This window comes from Helianthus annuus, chromosome 8, assembly GCF_002127325.2.
Source record: "Helianthus annuus cultivar XRQ/B chromosome 8, HanXRQr2.0-SUNRISE, whole genome shotgun sequence".
NCBI classification, from domain to species: Eukaryota; Viridiplantae; Streptophyta; class Magnoliopsida; order Asterales; family Asteraceae; genus Helianthus; species Helianthus annuus.
In genome coordinates, this window is record NC_035440.2 from 137,104,158 (window position 1) to 137,117,388 (window position 13,231).

The following is a 13,231-nucleotide window of genomic DNA, read 5'->3' on the forward strand; positions in this document are numbered from 1 at the left end:
AGCTTCAAAGGTTAAAGTCATCCATCAGGGGAACCGATTGGGTACCCGTTCGACCTCTTAGGCAGCCTTGATGCTGCCTAAGGGAAGGGCATCAAGCCAAATTTGAAAGGCTTACCTTCATAGTACTCAATACCCCTTAATTTATGATATCATCTAAAGAGGACCAGGTATTAGCACCTTTAGAGCGGTAGTTTTCACAGGCCATTGCCTTATGAAGTTTCCAACAAAAAGAGGGGTACCAACCCTTCAATCCACTGAAGAAGCACTCATGGTAACTGACAAAGCTGACGACGCACTGAAAAATTGGGAAATCTATGTAGTGAAAACCTTGTCACGAATTGAGTAAAGGAGCGTGTCGATACGACACCTGAGTGACTCTGGATGTACGCTAAAAATATGCCCGAAATGAGAATTGGAGTCATCATATGTGTACGACGCTCCCACTAGTCAAACAAGTCTTTGCTTAGTTTTTCTCAAGTGGTTGAGTTTAGGGATGGCATCGGGTCACGTCAGAGTAAAAAAAAAAATACATTAAATTTTAGCAAAAATATAAGCATGCCATTGCCATTCTCGATGCCTGCTGCTTGTTTGGACAAACCCTAAAAAATGAAGGTCCCAAGCAGCTGCTTGTTTTCACTTGCCATTGAGCTGGCCATGTTTATGCAAACAGCCGGAGGATGAGGACGCTAATCCAATTGAACAACCAGAACATAAAAGTTGTCTTCTAGTGAATTACAACTGTTGAATTACTTTCACTTGCAAAAGTTGTCTGGTAGAAGAAAACATTAAGCAGTAGAAGCTTTTGAATATATCCCACATCGATAAATTGAGAAACGTTTATGTTCTTTATAAGCGTTAAGTGTCGGCATGTTATCTATTGGCTTGGTAATGTGAGCTTGTGACTCGAGTGAAACTTATAAAGTGGGTTGGACACATTTTCCTTACCAAAAGGAATAATGGTTTTAGTAAAAGAAAAATGACACAAGCCTCTACGACAAAATTTTGAAATTTGTAATCAAAAAGGGAAGGCATCTTTTGTCTACAATAAAAAATGAAAATTGTCAACATAACTTTTGTCTGCAATTTTGTCGTAGACAAAAGATGCCTTCCATTTGATTGTATTTTGTAATCATTAAATTTGATTACAAAACTTTTGTCTACAATAAAAATGACATCAATTTACTAGATGAAAAATTGTTAACATAACTTTTGTCTACGACAAATTGTGCACATCAAATCTGATTGCAATTTTGTCGTAGACAAAAGATGCCTTCCATTTGATTGTATTTTGTAATCATTAAATTTGATTACAAATTTTGTCGACAATAAAAAATGACATCAATTTACTAGATAGATGAAAAATTGTCAACATAACTTTTGTCTACGACAAATTGTGCACATCAAATCTGATTGCAATTTTGTCGTAGACAAAAGATGCCTTCCATTTGATCGTATTTTGTAATCATTAAATTTGATTACAAATTTTGTCGTATAGCCTTAGCTAAAACAGTTTGAGCGAAGGCTCGGGCTGTCGGTTCCGATTATTTAACAATAAAACGCAGGGCACTCGCATAATCTAAGATGAGAATCACCACCAAACTGTACTAGGAGTTAACTATGCCCCAAAGCTTTGGTGTGTGCCCTTCCCTTTTCAACCTAGGATCGACTGATGGAGTAAAACTTGATAAGAAAAAAACCATTAGTTAATCAATTAATGTTTGACACACTTTCTAAACAAATCAATATAACAATCTTAATTAGGATGCATGTTTCAGTGACTATAAATATCACAGGTGGATCACTTATGTATATGATACCTAGTTAGGTATCATATAACTTAGGAAGCTAATTTTGGTCCAGTTTGTATACTCGGGGTTTTTCGGGTTTTTGGACCGACCCAACCCGAACCCGACTTCTTGTGAAACTTAGGAACCGATCTTTGTACCTACCTTATATGGTTCAGTTCGGTGTGGTTGATTTTTTGGGTCGGTTATCGGGTATTTTCAGTCCGACCCAAATTATGCTCACCCCTACGAAAACCTTCGAACCGTGGAAGGATCACGGGCCGGTGCAGTCTTAGCCCGAATAACCAGCTTGATTCCTTCTAATGGACTCCCACTTTTTATATTTTGTTGTTTATGGGATAAAAATAAAATAGGAAAAAAGAAAAGAAAAAACACACTTTTTTTTGAACGACGTACGGTTAGGATATCGTTAACCGGGTTAGTATTAAAACCCCTTGCCTGGACTTGAACTGAGAACCTCTAAGAGAAGCAAAGTTTCCCACCTCCCCCTTAACCACTAGGCCAAATAACATTTTATTTATGAGGAGCATTTAGTATCAGTTATCATCAATACACTTTTTAAAAAGAAAAAAAGATTAGCAATAATACTAGGACTATAGAGCATTATTACATTCATATCAGCATTAACGTAATGTTTTAAAATTAAAACATAACCAATACAAACTTTATGAGGTATGAGACATGATGTTCTGTATTTATGTACTTTTGTATTGTGATCTTTTAAATTTAAAACATAGCAAAGACTTCATTGAAATGATGTTTGTGATAACTTTCAGTCTCATGTAAGCTCAGTCTCATCTAAGGCTGGCAAATCGTGTCTTAACAGGTTTAACAGGTTTCTGACGGCGCACACAACATAAGTTTCAGACATGATTACGACGCGTTTAAGTACTTTCTACCTAAAACAGTTTTATGTACAAAGATGAATAAATGATAGATCCTAACATTGTAATTTTAATTATTTTAAAAATTAAAAAAGTCAAATGGTGTATTTTTCAGTCAAACATGTCTAATCGTGTCTTTACAGGTACCTGCCAGCCGTCTCATCCCATTACAAAACAAAGGACTTTCAGCGACACAAAAAGAAATATCCAAGGGGTGTTTGGGTTAGCTTATTTTGGAGCAACTTATGACTTACTTTTGATCTCGGGTTTGGTATTGTACAATGGCACATGTCATTTTAGTTGTAAATTTAAAAAAAAAAAAAAAAACAGACGGTTGTATATATTCGAAACCATAAAGATCCATGCAAATTTTCTGTAGCTATACATTCATATTCAATCACCTTTGTTTTACAGGATAGAAGATATTAATATCTAAAACTAATCAATGGAGGTTAAAAAGTGAGATCTAAAAGCTTTACGACCATCATAAACCCGTGATTTTGGTCTGTTAAACTGTCGTAACAACTCCTCTATGAGCTATGGATCAAGATTTCATGATCTTCAGAACAATTTATCCGATTCAAGAAACAATTCAGTTCACCAGCCGTTCTTCCTACCTGCAAGATTTATGGCTGTGATGAACTGTTTATTGATGATATTTTTTTTAAAAGTTTGTAGTTTTTACCTTTTTGCAACAATGATCTTCGAGCCGCTTGGCGAATCTGGCGTTCATGCCTCTCTAGAAGTTCAGTAATTTGGTGGGACTGAGTCAACAAAGGACCCGAAAACTCAATCTTATCTTCTTGATCCTGATACACCTGTGTTAAGAAGCCCAAAACTTGAAAACTTGCACCATGAAACACAAAAACAAACAAAACCCTTATGTAGTAAAAAGGGCGGGTTGGTTAACGGGTCAAAGAGTAAAGTATGAGTCCGTTGGGTTAACCGTAAAACTTTTGTCCAATTTTTGAAATCAAATATGATTACACATATATTGTATTATTATTGGGACAAATATGAATTTAGTGTTGGGTTGGGTTGGGTCGACCCGAGTACCCGACACCTTTTGTCCAAATTTATTTAAAAAATTGTAGTGTCAAATATGATTACAAAAGTTATATTATTGTGCCAAATACAATTTAGTGGATAAAGATACAGATAAAGCGTAACCAACATCAACCCGTTTATAAGTTAAACGGGTTGCATTCAAACAAAAACCAACTTACCGAATCTATTTTCCTGAAAAATGCCGTAGACAGATCTCGAGAAGGGTAACCATGAGACCCGCCATCGTATGTAACTTTGGAATCCCGACCTCTAGAACCAGTCCGTTCAATCTTTTCAGTACGTTTTGTTTCCCTTGAATGTAATGTTACTTCAGACTCAGATACAAGACTTTTGGAACTCGATCTGCCGAGTGACCTGATAGACGAAGAATCCTCAAACCGCTTTTTGGCCCATGCAAAACCACTTGAACCTGGAACTTGTAACGGGCCTGAAAATGTAATGTCTCCTTGAGACTCGGGGTCTATTGTGCTTCCAGACGGCTTGCGTGGCTCAAAAGCTAAGATTATATCACTGTCCTTGTGTTTATTTAATCTACTTCCATTTATTTTCAGCCTAACTTCGGTTTTGATTGATAAATTCTGTAAAAATAGCCATTCATCAACAAAAATATATATATGTGTATGTGTACATACGTATATACATGTGTGTGTAGATAGAGAGAAAGATACCTCCTCGGGCACTAATTTACTCATGCCATTCGGTTTTCTATTCAATCTTCGTGACATTTCAGGCCCTCGCGTTCTTCCAACATGATTCTTCCTGAAAAGGACATGCAGCATTCTCATAAGTTAAGAGGGGTAAGAAAGTAAATTTATATAATCCTTACATAATCAATTTTGTCGCAGTTTGTATGAAACAAAGTATCCAAAACTCATTATTTAATTAATCAGATAATCAAAATCAAAATCAAAATCTGTTTATCCAAGACTTAAAAACTTATTATAGTGAATTCAAGTCACAATGACCAGTTCCAAACTTGATATCATTCTATGTATACGCGTAAAAATGCTTTACCTTCTTGAGTCTTCATGACGCTTAGCATCAATCTCTTTGCTAGGAGGGTATTTTGGTAAACTTGATGGCTCACATGCATACGGCTTTGTCCTGAAATACTGTAACAACATATAGAAGTCTAAGCTGGCTAATAAATGTGCATGCAGAGGCGTTTGACAAAATTATATAAAAAGCTCCCAATGATCAAATTGTTTAAAAGCATATATGCATACGTACATACACATATGCATATATATGTGTGTGTGTGTGTGTGTGTAATTAAATTTTTTGATTTTTATACGCAACTTTAAAAAGTTGATGAAAGGTCTGCATGTTACCTCAGATGCAAGAGCGGAAGAGGCGGTCCCACGCTTAAATGGTTCAACGGACAACAAAGTTTCTATAAGTTCCACTGTGTTCTTAGGTAGATCTTTGAAAGTTTCTCGTAGACAACTTTCATAGGGACGTTGTGGCTTAAACAACATAGCATGAGGAAGTTTTGACCTATCCCAATAATCTTCACATGGGGATCCACAAAGCTTAAAGATCTTATGCATTTGTTCCACCTGAAATTAGAGTAAAAGGAAAAACAACTCAATGTCATTCTTAAAAAAAGCTATAACTTTGACTTTTGAAAGTCAAACTTAGCACTCTTAGAACTTGAAATTCATACAAATTTCTTTGTTTTTCAACCTCAATATTTGTACCAGTATCACTATCATATTGATTAACGTAGTTTTCTGGAATGCCCATCAATTACGAGGTTGAAAATCAACTGACTTGACTTTCAATAGTCAATCATGGTATCATTCAAACAATAAAGTGATAAGGATTCCTTAAATATTAATACCAATCTCTTAATGCAGTTCATATTGTTTTATTTAATGCAGGTATTTTATTCACACTAGTGAAAATCAAGTTTTAATTTATGTTTGACATTTAAAAGTCAAACATAGCATTTTTTAGCCTAAAACCGTCGAGATTATACCATTATTTTGATTTCTGAAACCCAGTGACCCCACTGAGGTATAGATTGTATAACTCAACATGTGTATCGATTCTTTCTTTTCAACAATAGAAGAACGTTCGTTAGTTTGGACGTCGAAAAAACAATATATTTGACTTCAAATAGTCAAACATAGTGCCCACATAGTACCCTTCAAACTCAATCCATAAGTCAAGACTCTATAAAATCACTCGTATTTTTTCAACTTCAAAAGCTATCCATTTGACTTTTAAAAAGTCAAAACACTTTTTACCTCGGTTCTACCCTGAAGAACAGGTACACCAAGAAGAAGCTCTGCAAATACACACCCAATACTCCATAGATCCACTGAAGCATCATAATCCGTGGACCCCAATAAAAGTTCAGGCGGCCGGTACCATAAAGTAACAACTTTACTGGTCAAAGGCCGCCTGTCATGAGCCACATTACAAAAATTCGCCAACCCAAAATCACCTATTTTCATCACTCCTTCATTATTTACCAAAAGATTTGCCCCTTTGATGTCACGATGCATTACTCCCCGTGAATGACAATGCTCGAGTCCCGACAACAACTGCTTCATGTAGCATTTAATCTGTATGTTTAAACAGTGAAAATAAAGTTGGTTACCTAATACATAAATTGGACAAAACTGAGTTATCATTTTATAACCGTCATTAAATAAAAAAGAGTAAAATGTCATTTCCGTCCCTAAGGTTTGGCCACTTTCGTCCAAATGTTTTTTTTTCCTGCATCTGAATCTAAAAGGTTTGAAATCTTGTCATTTTCATCTGACTCGTTAACTCCATCCATTTTTCTTCGTTAAATGAGGGGTATTACCGTCTTTTTAGACTTTTTTTATTAAACTAAAAACACTATAAGAAATAAAGATCCACCTCTGTTGACTTACTTTCTTATATTGTTTTTTGTTTAATAAAAAAATGTCTAAAAAGACGGTAATACCCCTGACTTAATGGAAAAAATGGATGGAGTTAACGAGTCGGATGAAAATGGCAAGATTTCAAACCTTTTGGATCCGGATGCGAAAAACAAACCTTTGAACAAAAGTCGCAAAACTGGCCAAACCTCAAGGACGAAAATGACATTTTACTCAAATATAAAACATTACATGTTATAAACCTGTGATTCGGTGAACTTGATGTCCGGGCATGATAAAAGTCCTGAAATATCATGTTCCATGTACTCAAAGACAAGGTATATGCTACATGATAGCTGTGAGGTTATTATCCCGTCAAGTTTCATGATATTTGGATGGTTAAGTCTACGAAGAATCATTATTTCACGAGCCATAAACCGAACACTTTCAGGTTCAAAGTTGTCAAACCGCACCTTCTTTAGCGCAACTATCCTCCCACCTTCTAGGTCACGAGCACGAAAAACGCTACTATATGTACCTTGTCCAACCTATATAAGAAAAGTCAATACCATAGTCATTAGTCAACAAACACCTAAGAAGCACAAATGTTGTATGCGTGTTTAGAGAAGATAATCACTTTCTAGTGTTGGGCATGGTATTAATTAAAGAACTACTTTAGGGATCAAGGGGTGGTGCAGTGGTAAGCGCTTGATAGTCATTTGCCTTTAAGCCCCTTGAAGGCCACATACCCAATGAAAGCCGTGTTTCATGACTATCTTATCCATTACAGGGTATGGGGTCCCGTGAGTTTACCGATAAAAGGTTCTCATGGTCACCAAAAAAAGGTAGATTCAACAAAACTGATAATTGAAGTGTCAATTAAAATGTAAATCCTTGAATAATAAGAACTTGCCAAACAGTGCACGACTTCAAAAAACAAAAGAACATCTTAACACCATCTTTTGCAGTCGTTTTATATAAAATGATAATCTAATCGCTCCATATCACATAATCATTTTCAAAACGCAATGACAAACACCCCCTGCAAGTAATGAATAAAAAGACGCAAATGCGGGATCCACTTAACGAGAAAAATTAACGTGTGGCCCCAAAAACAGAAAATGGAGGTGTGTTAGTATCCAAGAAACACACACATTGGATTTAGCAATCTGCCTAAGTTTTGAAACTTGTAGCTTGTTTTTGCAGGTGTCAAATCTGATTTTGACTCTTTGATTTGTAAACATACCCCACCTAAATCAGTCATATCATCTCTCTACTTATACCTATAGGCTATAGGGGGTGCATTAAGCATTAAGAGGTACGTTAAGCCTCACCCTAAAAATTATAATACAATGTGATCCATATGAGTATTTTCTACAAGAAAACAAATATTTTAGGGTAAATGCAAATTTACCAACTTGTGAATTGACTAACCCTAAATCAGATAACACATTCATATTAATAATTAACTAAACAAGAAACAAAAAACACACAAATGAATATATATATATATTTATGCATAAAAATGGTAAGTAATCAACCTTCTCTAATTTCTCAAAAGATTCAGCTCTAAGAGGCACCCAACCATGAATAGCTTCACCAGCCACTGCACTGAGCCACTCAGGCCAACCAGCAGCCACCTGCTCCACTTCTACATACCTATGCAAGTTCCCCAACCTAAAACTCACCGGCTCACCACCATTGTTCCTCCCTGAGCCACCCATCTCACTCCAACTCATCCCAGACACACTCTTTGAACTCCTCTTCTTCCTCCTCCTCCTGTTATCCAACTGTGCCACCACATCTCCACCACCGTCAACACTCCGGCAAGAACCCACCACCGCATTGTCGCGGAAAACCCCAGAATGATCCGCCGCCGGAGTTACAGAAACTGTCTGTTTAGATGACACACAACCCATCTTTCTTTTCTTCAAGAAACTGAATCCATGTACAAAAAAGGTTGAATTTTATTGAGTTTTAAGGGAATCTGGATCAAACCCAGATCAAGATTCACGAAAATTTTGGTGGGTTTGTGTTTGGTTTTTTTTTTTTTTTAAAAGATTGGTGTAATGGAGTAGCTTTTGGGGGGTCAGAGTCAGAAATCTTCGTCGGAAATGAGCGAATGTGCGAAGCACTAAGATAGAAATACAGACAGTGGGACTACTTTGTGGTGGTCTAAAGACACCAAAGGTGAATTTATTGGACAATTTACAAAGATGGATATGTGGCAATGGGGAGGGTGGTGAACCGGTAAGGAAGGGACTTGGTATTTTAAGGGCTCAAGTTTGATTTCTGTTCTCTTATTATTTTCTGTGACACCTAATGATGATGGGAGAGTAGGTGAATAGGTAGAGATCGCTAGTTAGATCCTTCAACTAAGTGGGTTTTACCTTACCACATTGTCATGCCTTCGAGCAAGTGTATCCCGATGTGGTGAATTTCGTCAGTAACCCATTTAGAGGATTCGTTAGCCGTTAAAAAAAAACAAAGATGGATATGTTAGCGAAGATATCATTTAAAAAGATGTATGTCTAATAATTAATAAGACGTAATTCTGATTAATTTATTTAGAGTTTTGTGTTGATATGTGTTTACTGATTTGAGTCTAGTGTTAATTAGGTTTGTTTGGGTTTACGGGTCGCATTTGTCACGAACTTGAACTCTAAAATTGTGTTCGTCGCATTGATTCGAACACATTATGAGTTTTCTGAGTTTTATACTTTATACGAACACGGTATGTTTAATCTGAAATTGTTATTAAATATTTATATTTTTTGCATTATGGTACTCTAAAATTACAATTGTATTGTAATTTAGTTACATTTAAACTATAGAATTTGATCCTCTTTTTCTTTGTTATCTATTAAATTTGGATATAATGTAGCTTGTTAAATAAAATATATTATAAGAAATAAACGGGTTAACTTGTGAACCCATTAGGTAGGCCCGAACATGACTTGGCTAGTTAAATGATTATGCGGGTTTGATCCAAAACTGATCTTTAACACTAAACTAAATGAGTGAATTTCGTGTTAATTTTCATTATTCATGTCTTATGTCGTTTCCTAGTAGTAAAATTAAAAACCAAATAAATAAAGCACCACAGTTGGTCAAAACTTTTTTAAAGCATTGGCATTCACATGCAATCTTTTGAAAAAGTTATTATTATTATTATTATTATTATTATTATTATTATTATTATTATTATTATTATTATTATTATTATTATTATTATTATTATTATTATTTATTATTATTATTATTATTATTATTATTATTATTATTATTATTATTGATCATTTACAATGTAAATTATTTATAAACTTTAATCAGATTACAAAAATGTTTACGAGTCACTTTGGTATGATCTATTGTGATGACCTATCACCCTTTATAATAAACATAACTATTAGGTTAAACGTAGTGGGGCGTGTTTGCCCTTCATAGCGCCATTATGGCGCCTTGAACACCGTCCCCCCCGGCGCCATGTTTGAAAAATTTTGGGCAGCGCGAAGATTATAGCGGCGTAAAGAACAAAACATTTTAAAATTATGACCGTTTACAAACGGTCAAATTCAATAAAAAAAAATTAATTTCTTTTTCAACTTTCCTTTTAAAATCATTCTCATCTCTTTATTTTTTTACCATACACATTCAAACCTTCTCATTTCTCCCAAATTTTTTTACAATTCTTGATATTTTATACAATGAATCCATTCAACCGGGGCTTCATTCCTCCCCGATCTAGTGCGGACCCAAACCAAAGTGGCAATCCTACTCGTCCCGTGGCACCGGTTCCCACTAGACCCAACCCTTTCGGCTCCGGTTTTCTCGACTACAATCAACAAAGTCCCGGGTTCATGAATCTTTTGAACCAACCGCTATCATGGGACCCTAATCTCTACGGGTGGAACCCAAGTCAAAACACGGATGGGATGGGGTCGTCTCAAGCGTTTGGGTCGGCTCAAGCTTTCGGCTCCCCACTACACGAACCCGATGTTGTTCCGGAGACGCAACCCGAGGTACCGGATACGCAACCGGAGACGCAAAAAGGAAAAGGAAAAGCAAAACGGGCACATAAAAAGAAAGTTGAAACCAACATCCGAACGAAAAAAAATGTGCAAACGTGGGAGCCCGAAGAGGAGTATGCGTTAACCCGCGCTTTTTTTCTGTTTTTAAATTTTTTTTCTGTTTTTTTTTTCTGTTTTATAATTTCTTTTCTGTTTTTTTATTTTCTGTTATTTATTTTCAGTTTTTTGTTTTTTATTTTCTGTTTTATTATTTTCTGTTTTTTTTATTATTTTCAGGTTTTTGTTTTTAATTTTCTGTTTTTTATTTTCTGTTTTTTTTATTATTTTCAGGTTTTTGTTTTTAATTTTCTGTTTTTTATTTTCTGTTATTTATTTTCTGTTTTTTTATTTTCTGTTTATTATTTTCTGTTTTTTAATTATTTTCTGTTATTTTTTTTCTGTTTTTTATTATTTTCAGTTTTTATTTTTTAAATTTTGAACTAACATTTATATTCTTTTGTGTGTAGCAAACAATCAAAGTAAAACCGTATTTTGGAACCGAATACGAGAACTCTTTTTCGAGCTCATGGGTAGGGGAGAGGAATACCGCCTACCGGACTCTATATCGGGGAAGTGGACCGATATAAACAAGAAGTGCACAAACTTTCAAACCGTGTACCAATGCTTGTATTCCGGATGGAAAAGTGGAAGTAGCGATGAAGACATTACGCAAGAGGCATTGGTCGAGTATACGAACGCTAATGGCCATTTCCCGTACATGAAGTGTTGGCAAATCCTTCGCCATAGCCCCAAATGGGCCATCGTAACTACTCCTAGTGGTCGTTCGGGAAATACACGGCCATCAAAGAGGTCCAAAACAAACGAGTCGGGTGAACCCGAAACGCCAACCTCCGACGCTCGAAACATCGGCTTGAACGAGGATATTCCGGATGACGAGCCGGTGGAGGAGCTACCAAGACCGCCCGGAAGAAAAAGCCGGGCGAAAAAACCCGAGTCGTCGTCGATGTCTATGGGAACGGATATGAGTCACGCATTTTCGGAGATAAACAAGCGGCTTCAAGACATACACGAACTCGGTAACAAACGTTTGGAGGAGAACGAAAAAGTTACGGAGATTATGCGGGATCGACAATGGGCTCACGACTTTGAGTTCTACTCCAAACCGCATGACCACTTAACGGGAAAAGCTTTGAAAATGGCGTTGGCTCAAAAGGAGCGGATTGAAAAAAAATATAATCTTTGATTGTGTAATTTTTTTTTATGCTAGTTTAATGTTTTTTTTTCTAGTTTCATGTTTTTTTTATTTTATTGTACTTTTTTTTATTTAATGAAATGAATTTTATTTTTAAAAAACTTACAAAATGAATTAAAAATATAAAAATTAAAAAAGAGTAATGATTACACAGGGGCTTTATGACTACGGCCTCAAATTACATAACGCCCCATAAAGCCCCAGGGTGACGTGGCATGCCACATGTCACATAACGCCCCTAAAAGGGCTTTATGACTACACATGCCCTTAGGGTATGTTTGGCTAAGCTTTTTAAAATAACTTATTAACTTATTGGTTTTTTGAAAAGTCATAAGCTTTAAAATGATGTTTGGCAATGAGTGTGTATGCGGGGGAAAAAGTCAATAAGTCAATAAGTGACTTCATACTGACATTTCCAAAAAGTCAATAAGTTGTTTCAAAAAGCTTAGCCAAACATGCCCTAATAATGACTTATGTGATGTGATTTTGTGCAACAAATAATTTTGTAATAACTAATCAAAATAACATAGTGTATAAATGTTATTCTCTGATATAATAATATTGTGATTAAAATATTAAATGAATAATTGTTAAGTTTTTTTTATTTGAGATACACATTTGTTTCACGGATAACTTGGAGGAACATCAACAATATCTACTTGTCAAAACCCTATTAATAATGAATTTATTCCTTTGTCTCTTATGTCTAGTACTAGATTAGTTCCCCGTGTGTTACACGGGTTGAACAATCTAAACTATATAATAAATATTTCTTGTAAATGCAAACCAAAGATGGAGACGTTTATATACCAAATTGATATAAATGAGTTAATATATTTGAGTGTGTTCCCTTTTCGTCAAACAAAATTTAAAATTTATGGTCAGATAATTTATTAAAGAGTAAATTGTCATTTTAGTCCTTGAGTTTTTGTTCAAATTGTCATTTTAGTCCAAATAGTTTTTTTTCTGCTCTGAGTCCCTGACTTTTCCTTTTACTTGCCATTTTGATCACATTGTCTAAGTTAGTCTAAAAACCAGGTTATAATTAGGGGTATTTTTGGCACTAAATTATTATGAGGTTTATAAATTATGTTGTAAACTACCCCTGGTTATCACTACATAATAGTTATGCCAAAAATACCCCTGGTTATAACCAGATTTTTAGACCGAGTTAGTCAATGTGATCAAAATGGTAAGAAAATGGAAAAGTCAGAGATCCAGAGGAGAAAAAAAACTATTTGAACTAAAATAACAATTTGGACCAAACCTCAGGGACTAAAATGGCAATTTACGCTTTATTAAAAAAATATGTTTCGTTAATAAAAAATTATGAATT

The 13,231-nt window shown here is 35.2% G+C and overlaps 2 protein-coding genes across 2 annotated transcripts; one reads left to right on the forward strand and one right to left on the reverse strand.

The window, feature by feature from the left end:
* Positions 1–3,005: 3,005 nt before the first annotated feature.
* Positions 3,006–8,871, reverse strand: LOC110886906 (protein IMPAIRED IN BABA-INDUCED STERILITY 1). The gene is made up of 9 exons (XM_022134783.2): positions 8,154–8,871; positions 6,876–7,160; positions 6,010–6,330; positions 5,089–5,316; positions 4,772–4,869; positions 4,426–4,516; positions 3,916–4,335; positions 3,375–3,507; positions 3,006–3,306 (listed from the first exon to the last, which is right to left on the reverse strand). The coding sequence occupies exons 1-9, from the start codon at positions 8,529–8,531 to the stop codon at positions 3,287–3,289; spliced, it is 1,974 nt and encodes a 657-aa protein (XP_021990475.1). The 5' UTR covers positions 8,532–8,871; the 3' UTR covers positions 3,006–3,286.
* A 1,448-nt stretch (positions 8,872–10,319) lies between these two features.
* LOC110883587 lies at positions 10,320–11,886 on the forward strand. Its single transcript, XM_022131305.1, has 2 exons — positions 10,320–10,770; positions 11,150–11,886. Exons 1-2 carry the CDS (start codon positions 10,320–10,322, stop codon positions 11,884–11,886), a joined length of 1,188 nt encoding a protein of 395 aa, XP_021986997.1.
* The last annotated feature ends 1,345 nt before the right edge of the window (positions 11,887–13,231 follow it).